At 55.6% G+C, this 13,841-nt stretch overlaps 1 protein-coding gene across 1 annotated transcript in view; it reads left to right on the plus strand.

The window, feature by feature from the left end:
- LOC107498626 (death associated protein) overlaps window positions 1-9,813 on the plus strand; it is a 44,490-nt gene extending 34,677 nt beyond the window's left edge. Inside the window, exons 3-4 of the mRNA XM_016121961.2 lie at window positions 6,777-6,819; window positions 8,120-9,813. Of these exons, the coding sequence (XP_015977447.2) occupies window positions 6,777-6,819; window positions 8,120-8,233 (157 nt within the window). The 3' untranslated portion in view covers window positions 8,234-9,813. The remainder of the gene's footprint in view (window positions 1-6,776; window positions 6,820-8,119) is intronic.
- Window positions 9,814-13,841: the final 4,028 nt, after the last annotated feature.

Below are 13,841 nucleotides of genomic sequence, written 5' to 3' on the forward strand. Positions count from 1 at the left end.
GGGAGCCCTGTGCGCGGAGTGCTGAGCGGAGGGTGAGCGGCCGGGACGCGCGTCTGCTGGGGAGCGAAGGCCCCAGGCCCCGCTGGCACCCTCGGCACCGCCCACTACACGTGTGCGCGCCGGCGGGACACACCGTTTCCGTGCGAGCCACACGCGCCTGTCCCACACGCTCGGAGCTGGGGTGTCAGCCTCCCCTGCCTAAATGAGCATGCGGGTCAAGGGCTGGCATCTGGGTCGCAGCGTCTCTCGTCCGTGGGCAGAAGGTCGCGCAGAGAGGGGTCTCAGGAAGCCCAGAAGGAGGGTCCTCCCGCGCGAACACCTGGCACGCTCATCTCTAGGGCAGACCTGAACGGGCCGAGCTCAGGGCCTGTCCTGAGGTCATGGCGCCCTCAGAGGCGCAGGTCTGAGTGAGGGAACAGAGAAAGCCCTTGCTGGCCCCGAACCTCCGTCCCCTCGCTGAAAACAAAGTGTTCCCAGACCAGTTGGAACGCGAGTTCGAACGTTCTCCCCTGAGAGTCCCTTCGCTCATCCTGCCCTTTTAAAAAACACCATAAACTCCATGCGCCAAATCTAGAAGGCTTCGGATTCCAGACTATTCCCTCAGACTGAGGAGGTGAAGCGTTCGAGTTGCGTTTTGTTTACATTTAGCCAGACTCACTGGACAATTACTGACTCCTTAGGGAGAAGGGGACACACTTATCCTAAGATGCCCACAGCCCTGGCCCACAGCGGACACCATCTCCCAGTTATCGCCCCGAAGCTGCCGCCGAGAGCCGCCTGCTGAGAGGACCGGCAGTGCCCTCTTGTGGTCCAGTTCTCAGCTCCTGGCATCGGCTGAGGAAGACAAACCACCTTGACCGTCACATTTTGAAGAATGACATTGCAAAGAAATGTCTGGATGCTGTCAAGTGAGATGTTCCCCCTGTCACCAGCCACGCTAATTATTATTTTGGTGTCTAGGAAATTAATAACCCAAATAAATTAACACCAAGCCAGAAAGATATCTCAAGAACTAAAATGGCTAGAAAGAATTCGTTCTCCATCTATTTACGAGGAAGTGTATTTAAAATCACTCCAGGTGGGAATATATTTTCCTATAAACTCCATGAAAAGGCACGGCCGAGGCTCAGAGGAAGGTCTGATTCTGGGTTGCCACGCAGGCTCGCTCCTTTCATAGGGAGGGCGGATGAGAAGATGGCTGGCTTTTCCCAGGCACCAGCCCTGTGACAGGACCACACCCCGTCGCCCACCCCTGTCACCATGGGACCTCCCTGACTGTGCTCTCAGAGGCAGATCAGAGCCGCGCCCCTTCCGCTCACCGCGCCCTGGCCGCCTGTCCCTCTTCCCATCGCACACGTGTGCACACGTGCGCGCACACACACGCACACGCACGCGCGCGCGCGCACACACACACACACGCACGCGCCACCTTTCCGGGCCCTGCGCTGACTCCTCTCTGTGAATCAGGCCCCAGGCGCGTTCTCGGAGAGCACGCGGCTCCTTCCCTTCCCGGCTCTGTTCCCGTCTGTGACCCCGCACTCCACAGCCGCTGACTCCCAGGCCGGCCTGGGTTCCCTGAGGACGGAGGCCGCGCTGCTCCTCTCTCTGTCTGGCTGCGGGAGGGGGCGGGGGAGGCGGTGGCACAGCTGAGCTGTGGGGGGCACCACGGTGTAGCTCCTGCAGACTCAGGGAAGCCCCCCACCGTCAGCCCATCGGCGGTGGGGGTACACTGTTTCTGTTAGTGCGATTGGAGTTGAGGGGTTCGGCGTAGCCCTTTTGGTGGTGCGCAGATACCCCAAAAGGCTGTGTGGTGTGGGGGCCCCGCAGCGCCCTACGTGACGGGCTGCAGGTTAGCCGGGCGCTGACGTGGTCGCGCATGGGTTCAGGCCCTTCTCACGGAACTGGGGGCTGCTTCTCAGAAGATGAAATCGAGACGGTGATGCGGCTCTCTGGGCCCAGACGTCGATGAGAGGGCCCTTCCCTGCCCCCCAGGCCGCTCGGGCTTACAGGGAGATTTAGGGGGGGGGGGGGTGAATCCCTTTCTGAGCACTCACATGCTCTCATACCAGGAGCAGGGAGCGTGTCTCGTGACGACAGCCGCCCAGGTCCCAGTGTAAACTTTTCTGGATGACTCGGTGCTACCCATGGCCACATGGTGGGGGGCGGGAAGCTGGGCAGGAAACGTCACCTCTGTCGGCTCCTCCCCCCGCCCCGGGACCTGCACTGACAATCCAGGTCTCGAAGCCTTAGGACACACACTCAAAAATGTAAAGTACTACAATTCCAATAATTTTTCTATTGATTACCTGTTGGACTGGTAGTATTTTTGGATACATTGCATTGATTAAAATATATTAACATTTATTTCAGTAATTACTGTTAGAATTCGGGGAAGTTTTAAAAATACGAGTTTCGTTTCTCAGCCCTGAGGACTTTCATTTCAGGATGGGACATCGAACTCGTCCCGAGGTCGTCTGTGTTCCCCAGGGTCATGCGGTCACCAAGCATTTTCCAATACTTTACTCTCCATCTGGAATACAATAAGGCAAAAACTTCATCCGTCAAGGAAATTTATAACATAAATAATAGGGCACTTGTGTTCAAAACGGATGAGCCTGTTCAGACGTTGACGTGGGTCCTGGCAGGTCAAAACCGGAAACCCACGTGCAGCGAAACTTCGAGCTGCTTAGGCCAGCTGTGTCCAGAGTGCCACCTGGGCTCGAACCCCCGCTATGTCCGCCCCACTCAAAATTCCTTTAATTTTAAACAAGTGTGGTTGTTAAAAACTAGAGAGGCCTGAGGGTGTTAGGAGGGCAAAGGTGATATTTTCTGCTACCTCTATTTCCAGAGAAAAAGTAATATTGCATCTCCACAACAACATCTGTCAGTGATTTTCATCAGATTAAACAAATCCTCAAAGCTGCGATCACGGTTTCTACAATCTTGGAAATGTAGGTTATGCTTTGCACGGAACCCTAATGGAATTTAAAAGACGCGTGTTTTTGCAAACACAGCTTTGCCGGCTGACTCTTGACTAGGGTTTCTCGTTTGTGAATTTTCGTCAAAGCCACCTTAGCTCAAGAACTTCAGAGAGTGTTTTTACTATATAAATCCAGTAAATGTTTACAAATATGGGATGCTATTAATTGTAGATGAAAAAGGCACTGAGTTCGGGGGCCCTTCGGCCAGGCTCGCGGAAAACCCACACTGCAACACACGCTCGGCCAGCAGCGGGCTGTGCGAAGTAGAGATGTCGTCGGCAGATGCAAGGGGCCGGCTTCCTGTCATCTTCGGAGGTGGCGCACATGTTCTTACCGTCGATTACGGCCTTTTCAGTTTTCCAGGAGGAGGAAGACACTGCGGGGGAGGGCGGGGGGATTTTGTCAGAAAGACCTTGAACGAATGATGAGTACAGATCGATACTCATTATTCCTCGATACGGAGAGGCTTATTCTTAAAATAATTTGCTAAATCTAAACTACAATGAGCTACCCCTTAACACACATTTGGATGACTACTATAAAAAAAAAAAGAAAAGAAAAGAAAAGCAGAACATACAAGCGTCGGCCAGGGTGCGAGACGTCGGACCCCGGCGCGTTGCCGATGGGCATCTGGAATGGGGGCAGTTCTGTGGGGATCGGTGTGGCGGTTCCTCGGACTGAGCACAGAATCGCCATCGACCCAGCGGTTCCCTTACTGAGCGTCCACGTGAAAGAACCGCAGCCGGCGTCTCAGACAGACACCCGTCCGCCAGAGCTCATGGCATCGCCGGTCACAGCGGCGGACGGGCCGACCCAGCCCAAGCACCCGGCCATCGGCGGACGGGCGGATAAGCACGGCGTGGCCCGTCCATACGGCGGAATAGCAGTCGGCCTTTAAAAAGCGGGGAACTCCCGTCACACGCTACAGCATGGGTGAACCTCGAAGACATGATGCTGAGTGGAATAAAGGGCGAATGCTGTATGATTCCACTTAGGCGAGGTAGGTCCTGGGCTAGTTCTGTTCTTAGAACAGCAGTTACCAGGGTTTAGGGACAGGGGGAGATGGGAGTTATTGTTCACTAGGCACAGAGTTTCTGTCCAGAGCGATGTAAAAGTTCTGGAAATGTGTGACATTGCGAATGTTCTTAAGGGCACCGAGTTGCACCATAAAAATAGCTTAGAAGGTAAATAAACTCTTTTGAAAAATGAGTTGCTGAGCTAAGCTGGGGTTTTGAAGCAAACTTGGGAGCGAGGGAGGAACTGTCTTAGGGCTTGTTTACCAGAGCCGACGTAAGCCCGCCTCCTCTCCCGCCCGGATGAGACTTTAAACGAACGGCATAAGTCTTTGATGTCGTTTTTTTAAAAAGAGCAATCTTCCGGCAAGAACCTCTCCTCAGACGTGCCGGATCTGCAGGCCTTTTTCCTCGTTCACTTCTTATCGGTCCCAACAGGTGGAGGCATCAGAGGATGGCAGGTGCGCAGTCCGCGACCTCCCGCCTTTGCCCCGGGTTAATCGAACTGAACGCGCCCCACCCCCTGGTCGTGCCCCAAAAGTCTGCTCTGACTGAAGCCAGCCACCGCCTCTGCCCCGCAGCCCGGAGTTGTCTCTTTGGGGGTGCACACATGGGATGGTCACGTCCTGAGCGCCCTTCTTGCCCTGAGTCCCGTTGACCTGGCCGAATCACAGACACCACACCTGGCAGAAAGAAGGGGCCTGCCGGGGCCAGGACACGGGGTTGGGGGCCTCGGTGGCTTCCTGAGACCCCGGTGGGCCCGGGGTGTTAGGCCCACAGCCGAGGCGTCTTGGCTGTGCGTCCCATCACTAAAAGTGTGATATGACACGCGCCGATAAGATACAGGTTTAAGACATATGCCAAAAACAAGGGTGCTTGAACTTTAATTCTTAATTGTTTAGTATTAACTTATTTTTAATATTTGTGAAAATATACAATTTTAATATTGACTTCTATAATCTTCCGAGTTTTGCCGTTTCCATGTTTCTTTGCCCAGGGACCGCCAGGGGCATAGACGGCCCTGGGAGGCCACCGCTCCGGGAGCTCACGTCTGTCCCTCTCCTCGCCCCCGGCCGAGAAATGCTTCCTAAACTCCAGGTGTAAAGCTTCACAAACCCCCACCTCACACCTAAATAGCCGCCTGGTGCAGAGTGTGCTGTAAAGCACCCGGTTTGCCCGCCCCCGGCCCCCAGCCCCCTGCGGCCATCACCCCTGCTGCCGCCGTAGGAAGCACAGGTCCTTCCTCCCGTCCAGCAGGCTTTTCCCCGATGCGCTGCGCCTCGATGCACAGAGTCCAGCGAGCCCCCAAAACCAGCAGGTCGGAGCGGGGTGCCGCTGTGAGACAAGTTGGGGGAGAGCCGTCTTCACGCGCCACGCAGACCCTGCCTCCTTCGGGAGTGAGCCGGGACTGGCGGGGGAGGAGTCTCTAGCCCCAGAGTCTCCCCGCCTTTCAGGAGCCCTGCCTTTCAGGAGCCCTGCCGTGACAGTCCCCTTGAGAAGCTCGTTTGAAAGGGAGACGCTAAAGCGAGCACCAGGGAAGTTATCAGACCCGCCGCCGGGCGACAGACTCCAGAAGCCAGGCTGCAGCCTCCGCATGCATTTTCTGATGCTGGGCCTGGAGCAAGGTCACCGTGACCTCTTATAACCACTCACACACGCGTTTCCCGAGACGTGCTCACGTCAAGACCTAGGACCACCCTCGTCCCGTCTAAAGTAGGAGACACTCGGGGCGGAGTGTGAAGTCTCACCTCTGAGACGCCTGAGGCCGTGGAGGCCAGCGGGGGGACGTGGGGACCCCACGCCGGGGCTCCGAGGCTGGAGACCCTTTGTGCACACATGCAGGGAACAGGTGCTGGGAGCAGACCACCAGGGTGGCCACTGCAGGCCGGCGCTCGGCCTGCGACAGAGCCACATCTCCTGAGAGCCAGACACCCCACTTCCTCGGAGCATGCTCCGATTCCGTTATGATTTTTATAGTCCAGTTCTGTGCATCAGTGTGTGTGTGTGTGTGTGTGTGTGTGTGTGTGTGTGTGAGAGAGAGAGAGATACAGATGGTAACATAGAATTAGAAGTGATTTTAACTTTCTGCTTATCTTTTCAATAATACATTGAATGTATACATATTCGACACACATACAAAGATGATACATATTTGTAAACATATATATAGATACGTATATAACATAACATGACCTGAGCTTCCGGCCGCCTTTTGGGGGTCACTGGAGCAGAGTTGCTGATCCCCTGTATGTGTTAACAAGTGGCAGTAGCTTCGCAAGGCCCTTACATTTTCCCTCCTGGGTCCCACGGGGTCCAGGAGCTTTGTGCTGGCCCCGGGATCTCTCCCGGTAGAAGCTGCTGGGAGCCGCGAGGGCAGGGCGCTCCTTAGCTGGAGTCGCCGAGGTCACCCAGTGTGACCCCGCTTTCCCGCGTCAGAAGCTCCTGTGTTCGAACTCTGACGCTGAGCCCCTGGGCTGGCTCGGGGTCACCAACGAGGTGGAAACGGAAAGGGACTTCGGCAGCTGGCCTGCTGATCGCTGAGATCTGTCTCCCTCCCTCCCTCCCGCTTTGCCGGAGCTCGCCCCAGGAGCAGGAGGACTCCGCGTGTGTCCCGAGCCCAGCGGCCAGGCGGTCACAGTGGCAAAATAATACAGAGGAAGAGGCCTGCCTCCGGCCCCCTCCTCCCTCCCCTGCCGTCGCTTGTCCCTGAAACCAGCCCGCCCGGCCCGTCCGTGAGTCGTGAGTCGTTCCGCTGAACCCGCTCTCCCTTCTTGTCTCGCAGCCCGCCCAAACCGACCGTGTTCATCTCCGGTGTCATCGCCCGGGTAAGAGCCATCCGTCCCGCCCCACGGGGCCTCGGCCGCGTCCCCCGGTTCCTTCCGTCTCTGCCTAACCCCGTCCTGACGGGGTCCGGTGGCACCTGGCCATCTCATGTCCACGGAGGGTGTAGTGAGGCATGTGTGAACGGTGACAAGGGGCACGCGGCGTGAGCGGGAGCTGCGGCCTCTGCCCCCGCACCCCGCCCTCTTGTCTGCAGACTCCCAGGGCTCAGCGGACCGCCCACGGGCCGCGTGTCTCTGGGTGACCTGTGAGCCGAGAATGTTTTTACATTTTTTTAAACACTTGAAAAACTCGTTAAGAACTCTGTGTCGTGACATGTGAAAATTACATGCAACTCAAATTTCAGTGTCCAGGATAAAGTTTAGTGGCACGCGGCCACGCCCATCCTGCACTGGCTGTGGCCGCTTCCCTGCCGGGCTGAACAGCTGAGGCTGAGAGTGTGACCCGCAAAGCCTGAGCTGCTTGCTGTCGGGCACGTCGCGGGAGATGCTGGCTGAGCCCTGGACCGAAGTCCTGGGTTTCGGTCATTCTCCCTGCATTTCAGGAGCCCCCTCTCCTGGGGAGGCCCAGCACTGTGCCCTAACTGCAGACCCCCACCACCAGCAAACCTCCACTTCGGGGACGGCTCGCTAGTCCCGTCCGCGGTTCTGTGGCTCGCAGTACACACGAGCACTCAGCATACGATGCATAAAGAAAAGGCCATCGCTGGGGACGGCTCCCCACGGCCATCCGGAGACTGGGACGGACAGGTGGCTGGATGTGAGAAGGTTAAGTGTGCACACAAGTCCAAGGTCAACCACGGCCCGTTGCTCAGCCACGGTTCCAGCCTGCCCAGCCCTGTCACACGCAGTACTCTAAAAACAGCTGGGAACCCCCGAGACCCGGGGGGTCGAGCCAGGCTCCGCCCTGCGTGTTCCCTTCCGAACCAGCCCCCGACTCACAGCTGTGGCGGCTAATCCGAGTTTAAGACCCTGCGTCTGCCTCTGTCTTATCCCCAGTTCGAAAGCTCACAGGAACCATTCCAGCAGAGGAAAGCCGCCCAGCACACTTAGTCCCCAGGGAGCCGCCCGGGGACCGCCCTCGTGGCGGGGGGCAGAGACAGCTGGGGTTCTCGCCTTCTGGGTGGTATGTGGGCCCCAGAAAGCTTCAGGCCCCCCCATCCCCGCGAGACAAGCCTCTGCCTGCCCACAGGCCCCCATTTCGTCACCTGACCTGCAGGGATGGGAGGATGGGGGTTGCGCCCCGATTCGATGTCGATGAACCGTGTGTTCTGTCTCCCGACAGGGCGACAAAGACTTCCCCCCGGCGGCCGCGCAGGTGGCTCACCAGAAGCCCCACGCCTCCATGGAGAAGCACATGTCCCCGAGAACCCAGCACATCCAGCAGCCTCGCAAGTGAGCGGCCAGGGCCGGGCGCCCCCACCAGCCGTGCCTCGGTCCCCCGACCCTGCGTATTTCCCCGACAAAGAGAACCGCATCTTCTTCAAATCACAGCCCTGCCGGGAAATGTGAGGCAAAGCAACGCACCCTCCCTTTGCCCTACATTTCCGCATCGGAGCCCAGAAACGGGCCCCAAACCTTGTTCCCAGGGGCCCCGGGGGTTCCTGCAGTGGCCGCGCCACTGGGGGACTCCTAGCCCCGAGTAAAACCCACCGTCCTCTGTAGCCCCAGTTCTGCTTCAGCAGACGCCCGAAGTCCCTGCTCTTAGAATCCAGGGGCTCGAATCTGGGAGGCTTTGGTTAAGGTCAGTGAGAAGCTCCGTCATCCGGTGCCTTTCAGGGCTGGGACGGCACAGCCGAAGTGAGGGTGCTGATCGCGGGGCGGGTTCAGAGGGGCAGGGACACCGACCTTCACCCCATGTGACGAGGCAGAGCCGAGGGAGAGCGCGCCTCTTTGAAGGAGTCATCTTGCTGCAAAGTTAGGGTGCAGGTAGTTTGCCCACAGGGATTACTTCCGGGATGAGATCGGCGTGGGTCCCAAACCCGGCACCGCCACCGCATCAGACAGGATCCGCCCGGGAAGTCGAGGCAAGCCCGCGTTTCCCGGGCCTCGCCCCCAGAGCTGGCTTCGAGCTCCGGAAGTGATCGCTGACCGGGCGGAGGAACGGACGGCTAATTCTGGAACAGGACGGCCAGGGCATTGAGTGCATAGAAAGGCCGGGCGAAGCCCCGCCCTCCGTCCCCCTCGGAAAGGCAGGAGCACCCCGTTCCGGCTGAGGCGTCCGGAGCTGCGTCTGACGCACGTTCGCCTGGGCCGCGTTCCCTCGGGCGCGCCAGGTCGTCCCACTTTCTGCAGGTGTTTCCGCCCAGAGCCGGGTGCTCCCCGGCCCCCTGCTCCCCGAAAAGCCAAAAGCCTCCTTCACGCGTATGCGGATGGTAACATCTTCCAGCTCGGAGGCCCTGACCGCCCCACGCGCCCGCAGCGGCGCCTGCCGCAGCCTCCGATGCCATGGCCAGACCCAGGCCTGCGGGGCAGACCTGGTCAGACCCGCCCCTCGCCCCTCCCCGCTGCACGATCTACGGGCGGCGCGCGGTTTCCCGCCTCATCGCGGAAGCCGGGGGCTAACCCTCAAGGCACGCGGTTGTCACGGCCGGTTTTCCTCCTCCGCGGAGGTGCCGGTGTGATCTGAGGCTGGGTTTTGGAGATGCACGCCCCCCCGGGGTGACACCCCCACCCCGCCAGCACCCCCCCCCCAGCCGCCTCCTGGAGCCGGCATCCCAGGAGGAAGGCCGGGGGCGCGCAGCACGAGGTCACCGCGCCCTCCGCTGCCCAGATTAAGACGCATCGTGGGTGCCGCTTCGTTCTGCAGCCAGGAGCGCCGTGCTGTTTCCCGAGGCGCGTGTTTTATGTACTTCTAGCTACATCCGGCACAGCGTCTGCGGGCTCTGGGTCACTGAAACAAAATGTTTTCCTGAATCTCACCAGTCGTTAACTCCGAGAATAATAATGGTTATAATAAAGCCGTCAGATTTCTTCTCATGACTTGTTTATTCTTCCGTTTCAGAGGTTTTTCCTCTACAGTTCACTAGGGTTGCCAGGTGGTTGCATGTGTGATGGTATTTTCACAAACGGTTTCCCAGACTCGAAGTTGGGCCGTTGGACACCTGGCGCCTGGCGTCTAATCATCTACTTTAAAATGTCCTGAAATGGAAAGCCGAAGGCCGTTGATTAAAACCCCTGCCTTGGGCCCAGCAGCTGGCCCTGAGCTTGGTGAGCCCTTTGGAAACAGGCTTAAGGAAGAATTAGTCGCGGTAAGCCCAGGGGTGGGCAGCTTTCGACCAGCAAGACACGTGCCTTTCCCCAAAGGTCTCCTGTAACCCCCGCGAGCAGGGCTGTTGGGGGGAGACATTGCCGGACCCGGCGGGGTTTTAATTAATTAATTATTTTTACGGCGTCCGCCTCCCGCCTCGGCGGCCTGTGGCCTCTTCTGCTGTTCTGCAGCTTTTTCTAGCTTCACAGCTGCCGCGCTGGTTAAACGCTTCTTCTCGCAAACCCAAAGTAAACTTTCCTTCCCCGAGACTTGGCATCCTGCTGGCCTCTGCGGTAAGAAAACAAAAACAAAACAAAACAAAAAAAAACCACACAGGCATTGCATAACTCTCCCCGGAGGCGTCTCTAGCCATATGCTCCTGCAAAACAGAGCCGGTGGGTGGGCAGCGGCACTTAACGGGGGAAACGGTATTGGAAATTTCCTTAATAGTTGCATTAGCCAGGGGTCTCCAGAGGAAGAGAACCAATAGGGTGTGGGTGAGTGGGTCGGTAGAAGGAATTGGCTCGTGTGATTGTGGAGGCTGGCTAGTCTAAAAATCTACAGGGTGGACCAGCAGGCTGGAGACCTGGAGAAGAGCCAGTGTTGCAGTTCAAGTCCAAAGGCGTCTGGCGGCTGAATTCCCTTCTGGCTCAGGAGAGGGGGTGGGAGGGGGGAGGTCAGTCTGTGTTCTATTATGGCCATCAACTGATTTGACAAGGCCCACCCACATGGAGGGCGCTATACTTCAGTTGAAGTCCACTGATTTAAATACAAATCTCAATCAAAAACTCCCTCACAGAAACATCCAGAATAACATTTGACCAAATATCTGGGCCCTGGCCCAGCCGAGTTGGCATAAAATGAACCATCATACAAGTTCATTGCAACTCATTTTCCTGAGACCCCCCCCACCACCACCAAGCATCTGGGATCTGATTTCACTCTGGCCGTGTTGAAGCATCTGCACATCTCATAAGGTTCTGTCTAACGTCTAACTTGCTCTTCCAGACACACTTTCCAAAATTCAATTAAGGGCATTCATGTCAAGAGAAAATGAATTTTCTCATCCTCCCTTTAATCCTAAATATTATTATAAATCCAACTGCCATGCTTTCCAAAAGAAAATCCAATTTGTCAACTGGAAAAGACCCAACGTGATCTGATGTGATGAACAGATAGAATCTGGAGGGTTTGGGGCTCCACCCAGAAGCCCTCAGCGAGGTTTTCGATGACCTTGACGCATTGTCACCCTGTGCTGCCGAGGGTCGCCTAGAGGAGAGAGTCCCACAGTTTGTAGCACAAAAGCTCCGTTTCTGTACAAATTGCTAGAAACCTGCTTGTGTCATCCTTTAAACAGAAACACTTTGAGAACACGGAATGTGCTTCGAGTTCTAACAATGACCTTCGTTATCTCCGGGGCAGTGGCCTCCACCTGGGCTTGGTGACATTACCCCCAGAGAGCACGTGGCGATGCCTGGAGACGTCTTCGGATGTCACCGCTGGGGACGGGGGAGGGCTGCCAGCGAGCGCCGGATGCCAGGGATGCTGCTGAAAATCTTACCGTTCGCAGGACAGCCTCCGCCACGAAGAATTATTTAGACCAAAAATGTCAGCAGTGCCGAGGCTGAGAAACCTTAATGGTTTTGTTCTGGAAGTTCATGACTTATATGAGTGTAGGTAAATGATGAAAGGCGAATTCTCCTCATGCTGGAATCTTGAAAAAGAATATGTGTGTTTCAGTGACGAGGATGCTAACGTGAAAGCAGCTAAAGTCTGCTCATTCGTCCCTGGAGCAGAAATAGCAAATTGCTATGATGCAGATTTGCTCCTGGACGCAATGGAAATTTTTAGATAGAGCGAGCTTTTTCCTCCAGGGAGAGCGCACAGTGCTCCTACAGCTCCGTGGTTGTTTTCCTAGTTACCGATGCAAAGAAGAGTGGAGATAAAGGTCCCCCGGTGGCCTCCCCCGCACACTCACCTAGACAGGCAGGACGAACGCACCGGCCTTTGGCTCAGCTACTTAAATCATCTCGAAGGAAGGTCTAGAAACCTCTTTCCAAACCATCGCAGCCTGTTTTCCAAAACGGACCGTGTGTGTCTCAAGCTGATTAACCTCAGTGCTATCAGGACACATGGCAGAGTGATGTGCCAAAGAGGACCATGAGCATCTCCCTGCAGAGCGGGCCGCTGACCCCGACGTGAAGGCACGTGACACTCGTGCAGGCAAGCGCTCCAGGCCGGGGTGCCAGCTCGCCTCGCACCCCTGTCTCCCGGCACAGGCCCCCCCCACACACTGCCCCTGCGTGAACCCTGGTTTCTATCACAAAAGGGAAAGGAAGAGGCCAGCTGTGAACTCTTGGGGGGACATGACCATCTCTTAAACCCCTGGAGTTTCCCAATAACCCACACTACCTCCATCATAGACTTGGGGTGCTGATGTCCCTTGTACCCCTCAGACACTGAAGATTCCAGGATGTTAGCGCTGCTTTTATCTGCAACACGCGCAGCTAGATTACGTCACGCGGCGTATAAAAAACACGTTTCAGAGCACAGGGTGGACCAAAAGTTTGCGGAAGTCACATGTTTTATCATAAATTCTCTATCTTCTGTGCCAACGATGGCTTCACTTCTGTATGTCAGTTGGCTAGAAACTTTCAGGTTTAGTCACTTCTGAAAACCACTGCTATTTCGGGGTGCCATCACTGAAAGGGGAAGCCCTGTGTGTGACTTCAGAAGTCACTCGGTGCAAGCGAGCCTCACTTTCAGTTCGGTTCAGACGCACCCTGATTCCAGTCACTAAAATTAGCAAGTAGCAGCTCTCCTTTCATGCCAGAACCAGAAACAACCGGAAAGACCATTAACGTGTTTGCGGTCCCCAGGCCTTCTCAACATATCTTCAAACTAGAAACCAGAGCAGTGTGGGAGACCATCCATCCTCACCTAATGGGACCAGTCTGAGAAACCCATATCCTGACAAGTGCCACCTCTCGGACAGTGTAAATTGGGCCTAAGAAGGCAGATTTAGGAGTAGAAAGAATCTCTGAACAAGAACAGCAATAACCTCTCCCACACACACACCAAAAAAAAACTCACAAAAACAAAACCTAAGAAACCACATTTGGTGTAACCATAAATTAGATTTCCATGAGGCATAGCAAGAAAACCCCTGCAAATTATGTATAATGTCACGCCATAGATATTTAACAGCCCTAAGATGATGCTAAGTTCATCACGCCAGTTAAAATAACTAACGAAGTCTCTCATGTCTTTATTGTTTGGGTTACACAGCTAAAGCTTTTTTCCTGCCTTAATGCTATTTTTTTTTTTCAATTTACTAGGTTAAGTTATTTAACTATCCTCAGAGAGGCTCTTGACATATTGACAGTTATCCTAGGAAACAACGAAACCAAAAGATTATTACTTTGCAGACACAAAATGATCGCAACGTCGAAGAAAGAGAGCTGGCGTTAGTGCGATAAACCAGGATTTTCTTCAAGGACGATCAGGTGACCTGAACATGATAAGACAATGATAGGTGGACATTTATTAATACTTTGTTTAAACTGCACAAACTTAGCCAGGATCCCACTATTTTTCATGAATCACAAAAGCATCGTCGACAGATTTCCCACGGGAGTAGATTCGGGACCTAAATCGCCATCGTCGTCTCCACCCCTTTCCCCACCACCATGACCGCCACCACCGCCACCACCGCCATCACCACCATCACCGCCATCACCGCCACCGTCACCCCCAT

This window comes from Rousettus aegyptiacus, unplaced genomic scaffold (genome assembly GCF_014176215.1).
Source record: "Rousettus aegyptiacus isolate mRouAeg1 unplaced genomic scaffold, mRouAeg1.p scaffold_m13_p_8, whole genome shotgun sequence".
NCBI classification, from domain to species: Eukaryota; Metazoa; Chordata; class Mammalia; order Chiroptera; family Pteropodidae; genus Rousettus; species Rousettus aegyptiacus.